The 13,781-nt window shown below is 46.8% G+C and overlaps 2 protein-coding genes across 2 annotated transcripts; one reads left to right on the forward strand and one right to left on the reverse strand.

The window, feature by feature from the left end:
- Positions 1–662: 662 nt before the first annotated feature.
- Positions 663–1,914, forward strand: LOC119462376 (uncharacterized). Its single transcript, XM_037723720.2, has 2 exons — positions 663–1,157; positions 1,475–1,914. Exons 1-2 carry the CDS (start codon positions 986–988, stop codon positions 1,912–1,914), a joined length of 612 nt encoding a protein of 203 aa, XP_037579648.2. The 5' UTR covers positions 663–985.
- Positions 1,915–1,920: 6 nt separating this feature from the next.
- LOC119461644 (putative nuclease HARBI1) lies at positions 1,921–5,015 on the reverse strand. Its single transcript, XM_037723009.2, has 3 exons — positions 4,236–5,015; positions 3,450–3,664; positions 1,921–3,032 (listed from the first exon to the last, which is right to left on the reverse strand). Exons 1-3 carry the CDS (start codon positions 4,824–4,826, stop codon positions 2,711–2,713), a joined length of 1,128 nt encoding a protein of 375 aa, XP_037578937.1. The 5' UTR covers positions 4,827–5,015; the 3' UTR covers positions 1,921–2,710.
- Positions 5,016–13,781: the final 8,766 nt, after the last annotated feature.

The raw sequence follows: 13,781 nt of genomic DNA on the forward strand, positions 1-13,781 counted from the left end.
CATCCATAATACAGCAGTGACATTTTATGCAATACCACAAGCGTTCTAAATATCAGACGCTGAAAGGCAATGCGGCTTACAAGAATACAAATACTAGGAAAATTTGATCACACTTATACAAATGCACAGTTACTAGAAATATATTTCACGTGGCACGATTATATAACACAGTGTTCTGCTGGTGGAGGTAAAATTGTGTAATGGAAATTCTGGTACCGCTCTTGTGTAACAATGTTCACGAGATGCAGAAATTATACACACACTATACGTACTTGTGCCTAAAAGAAGCTGTCCACTGAAAATTCTACATGTTCTGTAGAGAAAAGCAGAAATTTATGCGCAGAAAGGCAGAGAGGTCGGCCTGAGCTATACCTTGCTCTGGCCTGCTACTCTACACTGGGGAAAAGGCAAAGGGAGGAAAAGAGCTGATGAATGATGATATAAGGAGGAGGTGCGTATAAACAAGCTCACAACGTTGTGGCATCTCTAAAGCCATGCGTTTAGCCCAGTGGCTTGTAGAAGGGCTGTAGCAGCACTTGTAATCAAAGCTGCGCTGTTTGCATTAGGCCAAAGACCCAAAAGGAATTGATCTGATAGTAGCCTCTGTAGGACTGCATGCATGCCAATAGAACCTGCTTCACATTTTCAGTAGGACATGGCGACTAGTTTGTGTCACTCTCGACCATCACGAAGCAGTGCTCTACAGTGAAAAATTGTTTATTCTACAACCTTATCTATAAAAAGATTATGGAACAGGAAATGTGGCAGCATGCAATACTACAATACACCTTGCATGCTAATACTGGAAATGACGTGAGAGAAAAGTGGGTCACAGCAGTTTCAGCAACCTGCTCGAAAGCAAACGTGTTGAACAATTTTATTCTGCGTGCATTGTGTATTGGTCCACTCAAAGCACTTTCAATGTATTTCATAGAATGTAATAACTGTTACACATTTTTTAGGAGGAGGACCTGCTGCTGCAGGCATGACACCCCTGTCAGCATTGGTTGGGGCTGTGGCTGGTCACATGGCCACCAGAATCGCAAATGAGAATGACTCGGACGGAGCAACTTATCTCCCTCCAGTAGACAGCCAGCCTGTTGTTCGGCTCCTGCAGCCGATGGTAACAGAAGTGGAAGCAGTGTATGACTATTACGGTATGTTACTATTACATGAAACACATTGAAACAGTTTTCTTGGTATGAAACTGGAAGGCATCCTGCTGTGAGGAAAGTGGGAGGAACCACTTCACAGTTTATCATGTTTTATGAGACTTTGATGTTGTATACATGTCTAGCCAATTGGTACTTCCAGCTTGTTTGTTGTGCAGTGAGGGGTTATATGTATCTAGAAGGCATTTAAGCTTTTTCAAAACTCTTAGCTGAATATGGTGAAAGCCATTTCTTGTGGCATTTAAATTCAGTGGTGCGAAGTGTGCTGCATGATGAGCATCGTGTTGAATTTACCATTTCAGAGGAGCACAGGAGCCCTGGCCACATGCAGAACGACGAGGCAATGGACTACAATTATGGTGTCACACACAATACATGTGCACCCAATGCAGATGAAAATGCAGCTGCGTTGGAGCATCTGGACAATGATTCTAACAAAGAAAACGAGCTTGACAGGCCAGCCAGAGAGGCCAGCCCAAGGCCAGCCCAAAGCCACCCAGAGGCCAGCCCAAGGCCACCCAGAGGCAGGATGGCACTCCTTGAAAGAACACTTTCTTGCGAAAATGATGTAAGGATTGCTTTGCTCCGGGAGGAGCATAAGACACGAATGCGCCTCCTGGAGGAGGAGCACAAGGACAACCTCCAGAAAAGAAATGAAGAACACAAAATCAAAATGGAAATTTTGCAAGTTCAGAAGCAAGTTGAGCTTGCCAAATTGACGGCCATGAACGAAAGAGTGTAAACTTGATCAGTGTTGTTAAAAATATTAAAGCTTTTATTCTGAAATGGGTCACAGAATATGAGACAATATAGTGCAGTTTTCTCTCCATGTAGATTTGTGAAAATGGTAAAAAGGCTATAGAAGGTGTGAAGCAGTTACTGTGCAAGCATATGGCACCTGGAATAAGAAATTGCAGCATGCACTTGGTTGCATGGGACCCTGAGGCTGCATGTCTGGGCAGTAGAGTTTTTACCACATATGGTATTTTTCCATTTCATCATGTATCTATAGTGGCATACAAATACGGCACAACACATACACTGAACCCATGACCCAACTATTCAGTAGGGGAGTGTGAATATTCTAAACTTTGTTTAATATTTCAAAACGTCAACTAAAACAAAATTGGAGCAAAAGCATGGCAAGTTTTCACCGCCTTGAGCATAGTATAGACACAAAACATGAGAACTCGCGTAGTGGAACAGGCTACGTCGCTCAGGTAGCCATACATTACAGGCTATGCAGCGACCATTCGCACTGTCTAAAGAGCTCTGTGCATGCGAAGAAACTACTTGTCTGCTCTTTATGCTTCATTTGTGCTTTTAATAAACATCGCTTCATAACGTGCTATGTAATAACAGAAACTTCCTAATTATACTAGGATGTGAACATTGTTTTATATTAATTGTGTTCATGCTTGTTCATTATTGGAAAACTATTCAATTTGGGACAATTTGTATTCAATTCAATATCAAAAATCACTATACGCACACCCCTACTATTCAGAAACACTGACGTGGATTTGAAACAACAATGTTTACGAGAAACTCCTCTGGATTAGAAGTTGCCGTGCACGCATGCCAGGTATATTGTCCCCCACACCATTAACAGATGGCAGGTGCTCTTGGCAGGTATTTCTTCCTGTACGTCGGCATCTGCTGGTGGGAACATGGAGACCAATTGGCTCGGGTTCTTGTCGCAGGAGAGCCACGTTGTGCAGGGCAGCACAAGCTGTTATTATGCGAGCTGCATTTTGAGGCTTGTGTTGAAGTTTCATGTCTAAGCAGGGGAAGCGCCTTTTCCACACTCCAAAGGCCCTTTCTATGGAGTTGCGGGTCTTGATGTGTGCCTTGTTGTACCTGATAGAATGACAACACAATGCAATCAGTCAGTTTTTCAATGCACACTGTACATTAAATTGTGCCAAAGCTTTCCTTCTGTGTAGTTAGCACAGATCTACACTGAATGCTTACAAATACATTCAATTTCTTGGAAACAATGTAGCACATGGCTAGATTGCCATTCATTCTGTCCAGCCATTTTTCACTGCCAACCATTATATTGAATGTAGTCATATTGATCTGGCTATATAGGTGACTCCATCTGTGTGCTCTTGGTGCAGCAGCAGATAACAGAGGAGCATGTTGCTTATGTGTTACAGCTACTCGCTGTACCACACTTAAGGTGTATAGCATAGCTTCACAAAAAGAGTATGTTATTATGGAGAGAAGTGCTACCTATCATATACACCTCTGAAATGGTTAGGCATTACTTGCCTGCCTTCTGGTGAGTTAGCTGGACCTGGCTCATGAAGTGGGGTCATCAGGAAAGGAGAGCAGGCGTAGCCCATGTCTCCAAGCAGCAGACCAGGCACACGGTGCTGTTCGTACATAACACGTACACGAGAATTGTCGTATATGCGACTGTCATGGGCAGACCCCGGCCAGCTCGCTACAACATTGAAAAACTGCAGCATTGGTCCCGCAACCACCTGCAAGAAAGAGTATGAGCGGAGGAACAGCATTTTGGAGTTGCAGCAACTGTAACTACATTTTGCCTCCCAGCAAGACGGACAATCAAAATCTGAAAACTGCTGAAGGCCATCTCACAGAGATTTTCAACTACCTAAAATTTCAAGTGGCCCATAATTCTAGGTCCTGTTCTTGCCACGGCACATGTACAGAATGGAATTTATCGCACAGCTCGTACTGGTCACGATGTACAGAAGTGTGAGTGATAGCCGATTTCTTACGTTGCCAAAAATGTGTGTACGTGCACAGCATGCCCGTTACTTCGTGATCAGCAAGCGAAGCTCTTCTTTGCCGCACATTTGCGCTTTAAATGGCCTATTAGTGCAACCGTTAAGACCACACACTCGACTAAAAGCAGTACTCGTACCGTCTTTCCGTGTAATATTGCGTGTGAATGAATATGACGCGCGAGAGACCGTTACTTAAAGCATGCAGAAATTGTAACATGACGATTAGGACTTTCACCGCTGCTTTTGCGTTCCTGCAAAACTAATCGCTTACGATCACTGCACATTGTGAAAAAGGGCTTACCTGAACGTTAACAGAAAACACTCCTTTGCGGTTGCGGTAAACCTCTGCGTCATCACCTCCGGGACTCTTTATGCGCACATGTGTGCCGTCGATGCAGCCGGTCACCCCGGGGAAGTGGGCGATCTCATAGAAGCCCCGCATCACACCTGACAACTGCGAGGCATCCGGGAAGCGGACAACTGCTCGAAACAGGTGCCTGGCAATGAGGCGCGTCACTTTTTTCACCGTGCGACATACCGTGGGCTGGGACACATTGACCAAGTCTCCGCTCACAATTTGAAAGGTTCCGGCGCCGTAAAATCTCAGTGCCGCAAGCAGCTGTAGCAGAGGTGTCAGCGGCAGTCCTCGGTTGTCGCCGCTCGTCTCAAGTGGTAGAAAGGCCAGCAGCTCACGAACTGTTTGCTTCGTGAATCGATAGCGCGTGATGAACTCATCATCGTCGTATACCTCCATCGGGTTCGATCTGTCACGCAACCATGGCCGTGGCACACTTCGCATGTAAAATGCATCACCGAAGACGACATCACAGGCTCTACACGCAAATTCGTACGCGCCGATTCTTCTGGCGACGTCGCTCCTATACGACGCCATGTTGCTACAACCTCTCCAAGCCTACCTCAAGGTAGCTCCGGCTCTGTCTTGAAAGTTTCGCGTACTTGATCAAGTGAAGTCCGCCACGAGGAGGCGCTTCAAGTCAAGGGAGATTTATGATACGCGTTGGCGCCGACTTGAGACGGCCGCAAGTCAAGTTGGAGTCAAGGCGCATTTCTGAATACGGGGGTTAGAATCTAAGATGAGGCCTAAAAATTTATATTCATGACTCACAGATAGCCGTTCTCCATTAAGGTCAATAACGGGGTCTGGTTGCATACCTCCTTTGTTCGACAAGACCACGCACGTGCTTTCTTGTGGGTTTAGTCTAAATCCATTCTCGTCCGCCCACTTGGAAATCTTGTTGACGCAGACTCCGGCCGATGCCGGAGTCTGCTGCAGCGTTGCCTCCTTTCGCGCTGCACCAGCATACCCTGCGGTATGCAGGAAGGAAACACGTTTCCGCGCTTCTTGAAATGAGATGTTATCCTTCCCTTTAATAGTAATATCGTTCTCTTTCTTCCACGTAGGGCATGATCGTGAATATGCCGCATGATCACCGTCGCAGTTTGGACAGTGGAGGGCACTACCACAGTTATCAGACGTGTGTTCATTGTTGCCGCATTTTGCACATGTAAGTAGGCCCCGGCAGCTTTGAGAGCCATGGCCTAATCTTTGGCACTTAAAACATCTGCAGGGGTTCGGGATGTACGTTCTCACTCTTGTCTTTGTGTATCCTGTTTCAAGGGAATCTGGCAGCCCGCTTGTCGCAAAGGTGAGGATCAAAAGCTTAGTAGGTATTTCTCTATTATCGCGTTTATTCTTTATCCTTCGTGCTTCAATCACATTCTGTTCGTTCCAGCCCTCTAGGAGCTCTTCTTCGCTCAGGTTAAGTAGGTCGTCATCAGATATCACTCCTTTGCTTGTGTTCATTGACCGGTGTTGTGTCACAGTGATTTGAAGATTGCCGAATGCCACTAGATTTGAAAGCTTATATGTTGGTCCTTGTCGCGAGCCTCAAGGAGAAGGTCGCCGCTGGCCATTTTGGTCACTTTGTAGTCAGTGAGATATTTGGAAACACAGAAAGGTGAAATTGTCCTAGCGGTCGTTTCAGTGTTAAGACTATGAATGACAAGTAAACGTTGGAAACATTCTTTGCGTTTGACAAAAAATTGAAAGTTTTCTTCGGTGCGCCTTCTTTTTGTAAGAGGATGATCATTGAGTCGGGGGAATGACGAAGCCATCAAGTGTTCATTGAGTTCGGCAGCGATGCCAGCCGCCCACCACGGAGCCCAACAAGGGGGCGTGACAAGACTGGTGCATAGATAAAGCCTGCCATCGCCAGCTGTACACAGCCACTATAACCCAATATGTAAAACCAAGGTTGGTTATTGCACACTAGGTTAACCCTCGCTGCCCAGAAGATCGGAAGTAAATAGAAGAGAGGAGAAGACAGGAAAGATTGAAAGTGAGATAAAAAGACGAAGATTGGAGAGGAGAATAGAAAAAGGCAACTACCGATTTCCTCCGGGTGGGTGAGCCCGGGGGTGCCGTCTACGTGAAGCCGAGGCCAAAGAGGTGTGTTGCCTCCACCTGGGCCATAAAGGTTCAAATACCCGGCATCAGCTCAACCCCCCGGATCCCCTTTTCAACGGACACGGCTAAGCCGCGCGCCCAGACGCGGGAGGGTCCAACCCTCGTGTGCTCGGGTCCATGGTGCTGCAAACCACCAGACGCCTGCTGAAGCAGACGCCCCTGCGGGGAATAGCCGTGAGCATGACTCAGCCAAAATGACAATGAGTCAGCGAAAAACGGTTAGCACTCAACGACTGGAATGTGTTCGGACGTGGGCACTAACTGAAGGGAACACTAATGGACGATGGTAGAAATCATAGTCATGAGCATGACTCAGCAAAAATGACAATGACTCAGCGAAAAAAAATATTAACACTCAAAAGCCACTGAAATGGGTTCGGACGTGGGTACTAAGTAAACACTAAAGGATGGTGGTAGAAGTCATAGTCATGAGCATGACTCAGCAAGATGACAATGAGTCAGCAAAAGAAGATTAACACTCAAAAACCACTGGAATGGGTTCGGACATGGGCACTAAGTGAAGGAAACACTAAAGGATGATTGTAGAAATCGTAGTCATGAGCACGACTTAGGCTTTTACCTTAAGGTCTCTTAGGTGTAGCTAAAGGGACTCCTGAGGACTCATGACATGAATGTCGTGACATGCGTGTCATGTAGGTCATGAAAGAGCCACCTACGTTTTGGTGCTCTCATGGTCGTTTCGTTAACTTGGTAGGCTCCCCGCACACTGCTTCGCATAACATCGATTCCCACAGGGCGTGGGATCTGCCGGCATTTTTATTTTTACGCGAACGTCCGGCGCTCACCTCTTGTCAGTCAACTACTAGTCCTCACCCAACACGTCTCTAACGCGATGGATAAGCACCGGCAGGTAAATGTTAGTTGCATGGAGTGGTGGAGTGAGCCACTTCATCCATGACCGTGGTTGGATGTTAGTGAGAATGGTGGAGAGGGCTGACTGCAGTTTGGAAATTCACTTCTTTTCTGTCGTCGTAATGGGGAGTCGGCGTTTACGGGTTCATTGTCTTACGTAACGGGCAGATTTAATTTCAAGCAATTTAATTTGGAAGAATCACACGCGGCAATATCGGGCGAATGCTGCCCACCATGCCGCCGAGCAAACTCTACACATAAAAAATTGTGCGGTTTTTTATGCCAAACCACAATCTGTTTCTGAGGCACGCCATACAGGGGACACCGGAAAAGTAGGGCCACCTGGGGTTCATTAACGTGCACCTAAAGTTGTCGTACTTCGCCCCCATCTAAATGCGACCGCCGTGACCGGGATGAGATCCCGCGACCTCTTGTTTAGCACCCCAATACCATAGCCACTACGCAACCACGGCGGGTGCAAACTCGAGACATCGAACGCAAGCGACAACGGCGAAGTGCTTGCATACCGTCAGTTACGTCATTATCTCCGTCGCAGCCGAACGTGTGTGTAACCTGATAATTCAGAACTACTTTAATGAACCATTGGGATTAACCCAGTGATAAACACCAGGGCCGCACGTTTCAGCGTCACTGGTTAACCATCTTCACGGGGGCGAAGGGGCGACGAATTTTTTTTTTCATTGATCGGCTGACGACTTCATGTGGTAATAGGAAGAGATAGGGTTACACCAGGACGAGATACTAGGTATCTCCTATTCCCGTATAATACTCAAATTTTAAAACATTCAGAGCAAAATAAACAATTATCATGACATGTCTACGACAGAACAAGAACAAGAAAAGACGCAGTTTCGCCTGAAAGGCGAAGCAGCGATTGCGATAGCAAAATGTTTAGGCAGCTGTACAAAGTAAGGATAGCAGTTTTATGGGCCGTATAAATTTGTACACATTCGCTTACTAACTAAATTAACAAGGATATGGTGTCACGCGCGCATAGGCAAACACGAACACATCTCACTCAATGACAGCGGAAACTCGCTGTCAAAATGCTTGAGTGAGGAATCCATGCAGGAGCAGCGAGCGAATTGACCTTCGTACTGCGGCTCGCATCAAGAAGATCAATCAACTAGGCCGGGAAAACACAGCGCTGTAACCCCCACGCAGATGGCTTTCAAGATATAGCGGCCGGGCTGCCTGGAGTATAACACCCCCCTCTCTGTTTTCCCCCGGAGCATTGCGCTCGACGGAAGAGGGCGCGAAAGCCGCGAGACGACCCTCGCACGCTTTCACTCGCGCATACAGCATACGGCGCGCGGCGACGATTTTATCGCCATTGCACTTTATACGGAACTCCACGGCGATGGCGATGCCGACGGCAGAAATGCTCCTGGAGTGTGGGTATAATTTCTATCCCAATGAAACGTCTTTGTTACCTACATATTGTGTGCTGTCGCATACGCTCAAGCCCAGCCTTCAATACTGTCTCAATTGCATTTATTTATTTGGGTGCCCTTTAATATGACTAGCTCCAGGTGAGCCACAATCCTTCATACACACGGCCTAGTGCTAACACAACGTGGTATTTGCTGATTGCCCTCTCGCTATTATGCTATTCGAAAAGCGCGCGAAAAAAAAAGCTCCGTTTTCGCTGCAATGCCCATTCAACAAGAAATGAAATGCTCGCAATACACATGTACAAGCAATCACAATAATGGTGTATTTTGAATTTCGCTTGAGCAGCAACATTTTTGTAAATGATCATTGTTTCACAAAATACAGCCTTGCCACGTGAAACTTATCGTGCATCTCAGAATCTTAAAAATGGGCTTTGGATTCCCGCACGAAGCTGCAGCTATGTTCACAGAGTTTGGCTCCTTGTGATATTCTGGGAAATGACAATGACTTACCGCAATTTCCAGTGGCGCGGTACAAACAACCCCAGTAATGTATACGTATCTGCAGCTGCGCCAGGGCAGATCTCTCCGGGTGCTGGCCAGGCGTTGCTCATTTCCGCATCTTTATAGGAATCTGTTGCAGAACTCCGTCCGACCCAGCGCAATAGAAGTTCGTGACATCGACCCCATAGACCCAGAAGTTTTGCTGCCGTTAGAAGATGTCTACTTGGGTGAAAACTGGAAGCGCTGCACAGCTGCACGCATTAGAAGCAGGCAAGCAAAAAGACCTGCGAGTTTCCTTTCAGATGTTTCATCAGACAGCTGTCATCGAGGTCAAGAAAAGACTTCCGGTCTCTGGCATGTTTTTTCACGAGGTCAAGTTCACAGCACGATCAACTTCTCGGAGTGTGGAGGCCAGAGTGGCGCTGCCAGTGGTGCACACACTTCAGAAGTGGCATGCTCACTTGCTGCCTTACATCGGAAGAATTGAACAGGAGTGGCGAAATCTCCCTTCCTGCCACGAGAAAGATATCCTGGAAAAAAAATCTACCCCATCATTCTGGGCAGAAATGGGATAAAAAAAACATGTGATGCCTACCTCATATTATCTTTACCACACTATAACTGAAAGGCTCAAAGGATTTTCAGTATTGTGACTGGTGTCAAAAAAATAATGAGAATGGGCTTGGAGCTGAAAACCTCAACAGTGTCCTCGTAACTAAGGCCGCTTTAGCAGAGATGTGCCGTAACTGTGTAAACATGGGCGTCTAAGAATGGCATAGTGAACTACATCAAAAGGAAACGCACTGAATAGAGACACTGGTGGTGTTTTACCACAGTTTAAACATATGTTTTAGGTTTAGGTGTCAGTTCGTGTTCGTCATAGTTTTGCTAAACTGCAGAATTTTAGTAATAAACTGCCAATAAATCACCAATTGGGGCCCTGTCCTTTGTTAGCGTACTCCAAAAGTATTCGTTTTTAGTTTTGCTATAAAAGGAACAAAACATTAGCTCATATGACGATGCCGCCCCCCCCCCCCCCCCAGTGGTTGCTTGAAATATTTAATATAACCTTTAAATGTCTGCGTGGCAATTGTACGTGAGACGTAAGTCACATGAATATTATTTCAATAATTGTTTGTCTCCATTACGTTATTGTTTGGTGATTTATTTACGAAAATTATTTATTATCAATTTATATTTAATATATTTATTTTTCACATCATTCTTAGTTAAATAATGTGTTTACCCATTAGAACACGAAATTAGTACGTAGAGTAAAGCAGAGTCTTGGCGAAGTCCACGGCATTACAGGGTATTTTCGGCCGCCACCTAGGTCTTTTTGAAACATTGGTTGACAACGGTGTGCCAGTCGCGTCACGGGCCCCGCGTCGCAGAAAATCCGGCTTCGGCGTCAGTCTCGGCATGCGGCGTGCGCGGCCAAAATAATCATCCCGAACCACCCCGACCACACAGGCCTTCCGCGTGGCGTAGAGGCGCAAGTTGGATTTCTCAAAGTAAAATGCGTCAAAAAATCGTAAAATACGACTTAACTACAACCTACACGTATGATTGCGTCGGATTGTAATTTTAATATACGAGAAAACATAATTCTGTTACGCAGAAACTCGAAAACACAAACGCCTTTTCCAGCATTTCTACCACTGATACAGCGGCGCGCCCCGGTCGGTGTACCTTGCAAAAACATTATCCAGATGGCGCTCGCCTCCACGGCAGCCGCATGTGGAGGCGAAGTTGGAGAAAAAAGAAAGCTGCAGTTGCCGGGAAACCTGACAAATAGACGAGGCAACCTAAAGTTTGCCCGCGCGGCACCAGCGCCGACTGCTCCCCTGGCGGAAGGATGGAAGTGTCGAAGGTCGCCGCTCGGCCAGCGCTCGCCTGTGTTCTCTACGGCGCGAGCGATCGTGCGCGTACTTTTCGCAACGGCGAGCGCGACCTCATCAACCAGGAAAGGTGGCACGCAATACTGCTGTGTTGTTGATTGTCACAAGAGCCCCGAAAGGTCGAAATCCGACCCGTGAAGTCCTACAGAATTCCGGGGAGGTGGTACGAGAAGGACAGACGACAAGCGTGGATAACTGCGGTGCGCCGAGTCAAGTAAGTGACGTACTTTCGCATTCGCGTGCAATATCACGGCCGCTCGATAAAAACGCAATAGTAATGTGCCTGTATTTAGCGCATGGCCGTTTGTTTAGACGTGTCGCGTAGTTGAATCGTACAGTGACATCCGCCGTGTTAGCTTAGCGGTAAATGCATACGTGTAGCGCCGCTAAGCTCGTACGACACGAGCTCGATTCCCGGCCACGGCGGCCGCATTTCGATGGGGGCGAAATGCCAGAATGCAGTTCTTACCATGTACTTTGATTTTGTGCACGTTAAAGAACCCCCGGTGGTCAAATTTATTCCTGAGACCCTCCATTACAGTGTGCCTCATAATGATTCGTGCTTTTGGCACGTAAAACCCGCGAATTTAATTGATTGTACTGTTCGTTCACTCGGCGATCGGCAAAGAGGAGCTGCAGATAATTATATCCTTTTTCCAAACGCGGCAATATAAATTCCTAGTTGTGCTGGCAACAAAAGGGGCCGCACGTTACTTGTCTTTTGTGTGCTGGCAATCCGCATTTAATGCAAGCTGCGGTCATCGCATGCGGCGGTAAACGGCAGATCGCAAAGCAGTTGCCCGGGACGCGCGCGTTATGTTTGTTGCTTGGCCAAGCTTTCTAGGTTCACAATATCCAAGCATGCTTTAAAGTAATTGCCACCTTGCACATTCTTCCTGCTTCACACTTTCTGCCAAGAATCTTCGTTTCGTGTAGTAGCCGGCCATCGGTGTGAGCTTACTTTAGCTGCGGCGGGGCATTTGCCCGACGAGAAACTAGATTTGCTTTGATGAGGCATGTATCGCTAATTCTTGCGCTCGTGCTGCTGGTCCCAAGGTTATCGCTGGTTGCCGTGATCTGGGTTCATTTCGCGGAGCAGTTTGTACGAGTGATTTCTCATGACCAGTGAAAAGATACCTCGCTCAATAATGCAATGAGTTGCCATGACTCTAACATCTGCATTGAATAAGGCATGATATACTTTAAATATTTATACAGCATGGTATAAGGCATTATGCGCATATGTAGTACTTACATCGTTAATTAATTTTATTGGCTTATTCTTGCCTAATGCATGTGTCTTTCTGTGCTGACAGTGCTGATGCCACTCCCTGGGAGCCAAAATGAGTGCAACCGTGCGTGCGCGCCCAGCTGCCAACGAACCCAAGGGCAATCGTCACCGTCTCTCCACATCTCTGCAAGGATGCATGACCGCTCTGTGACTGCATCATAGAGAAATAAAAGTGACTAAATTACTGAACTCGGTGTGTACCTCTAACTCGGTGTCGTATACAGTCTTGTTGGACACCTCAGACACGCACTTGGCTTCCACTGTCACCTCACCGCCCACAATTTGTTCAACACCACACACGTGTGGAAGCAGACGCTCCCCTTTCCTGAGTTTGCCGCCACGAAAAAACTATTGGCGTCGGCAACCGTCTTGAAACCAGACTGCAGTCTTCGCATCTCTGTTCAGCAAGCAGGCGATCTGCCGCCGTCGAAAACGGAGCGCTGTGAGCACGAGCAGCGAAGGAAAGCGCGGGCGAAACAATGTAAACAAAGCGGAGACTGCACCACGGCGCGACCGCGCTGCGTGAAATTTCCACTTTGGGGGCGCTGTCAGGAAGCGCAGCAGCGCCTTCTGGCGATCGTTTTCTCGTCTATAGCCAGGGATCCTTAATGCTATCGCGTTCCACTCTTAAAGGCGAAGCTTAAGCGTCCTCCATTTTTTTTTTCACTCATCACTTTAGTGCTTCCTTGCTTTCTTCGCACCATTCACACAAAATTTTATGCTGACGTCGTCGTTCGGGTACTATTTCCGATTCTGCACACTCGGTACATCGACCCAATATGATTCAAGAAAGTAGCCTTCTTCGAACTTCGGATCTAACGGCGTTTACTGATCCGAAATAAAGAAGGGCGCCGAGAAATGGAATAGCTAGCAAGCATGAGTTATTATCATTAAACGGCACTATGAAGTTACAAGCAGGAAAGTGTAAGGCGCCTCAGAACTGCTGGCCCACGTTTTGATGAGTGGACCTATGTTCGTCAAAGCGCATTCGATGAAGGTATGTTCACCAACTGAAACGTATAGGTCTGCCTGTCTGAGGAACCTTATCCCTATTTGGAACCATTATGCTGTCGTTTAAGTAATTCATACTTCAAGCTGAACGCCCATGGACAGACATTTAAACTGAGTTGCTGCATCACCGCATTCTGTGTGTTCTGCGGTAATATAAACGAGTATATGCTTGATAAACTTTTGAAAGCGCAAACAAGAGACAATGCACGAAAGGAAGGTCAGAGACAGGACAGGCGTCTGTGGGCCTAGTCGGTGCATACTTGATAAACTTCTTAAAGCGCAAACAATAGACACGTTACAAAAGGAAGGTCAGACACAGGACAGGCGCCTGTCCTGTGTCTGACCTTCGTTTTGTGCATTGTCT

The sequence above is a fragment of the Dermacentor silvarum genome, chromosome 8 (genome assembly GCF_013339745.2).
Source record: "Dermacentor silvarum isolate Dsil-2018 chromosome 8, BIME_Dsil_1.4, whole genome shotgun sequence".
Lineage (NCBI taxonomy): Eukaryota > Metazoa > Arthropoda > Arachnida > Ixodida > Ixodidae > Dermacentor > Dermacentor silvarum.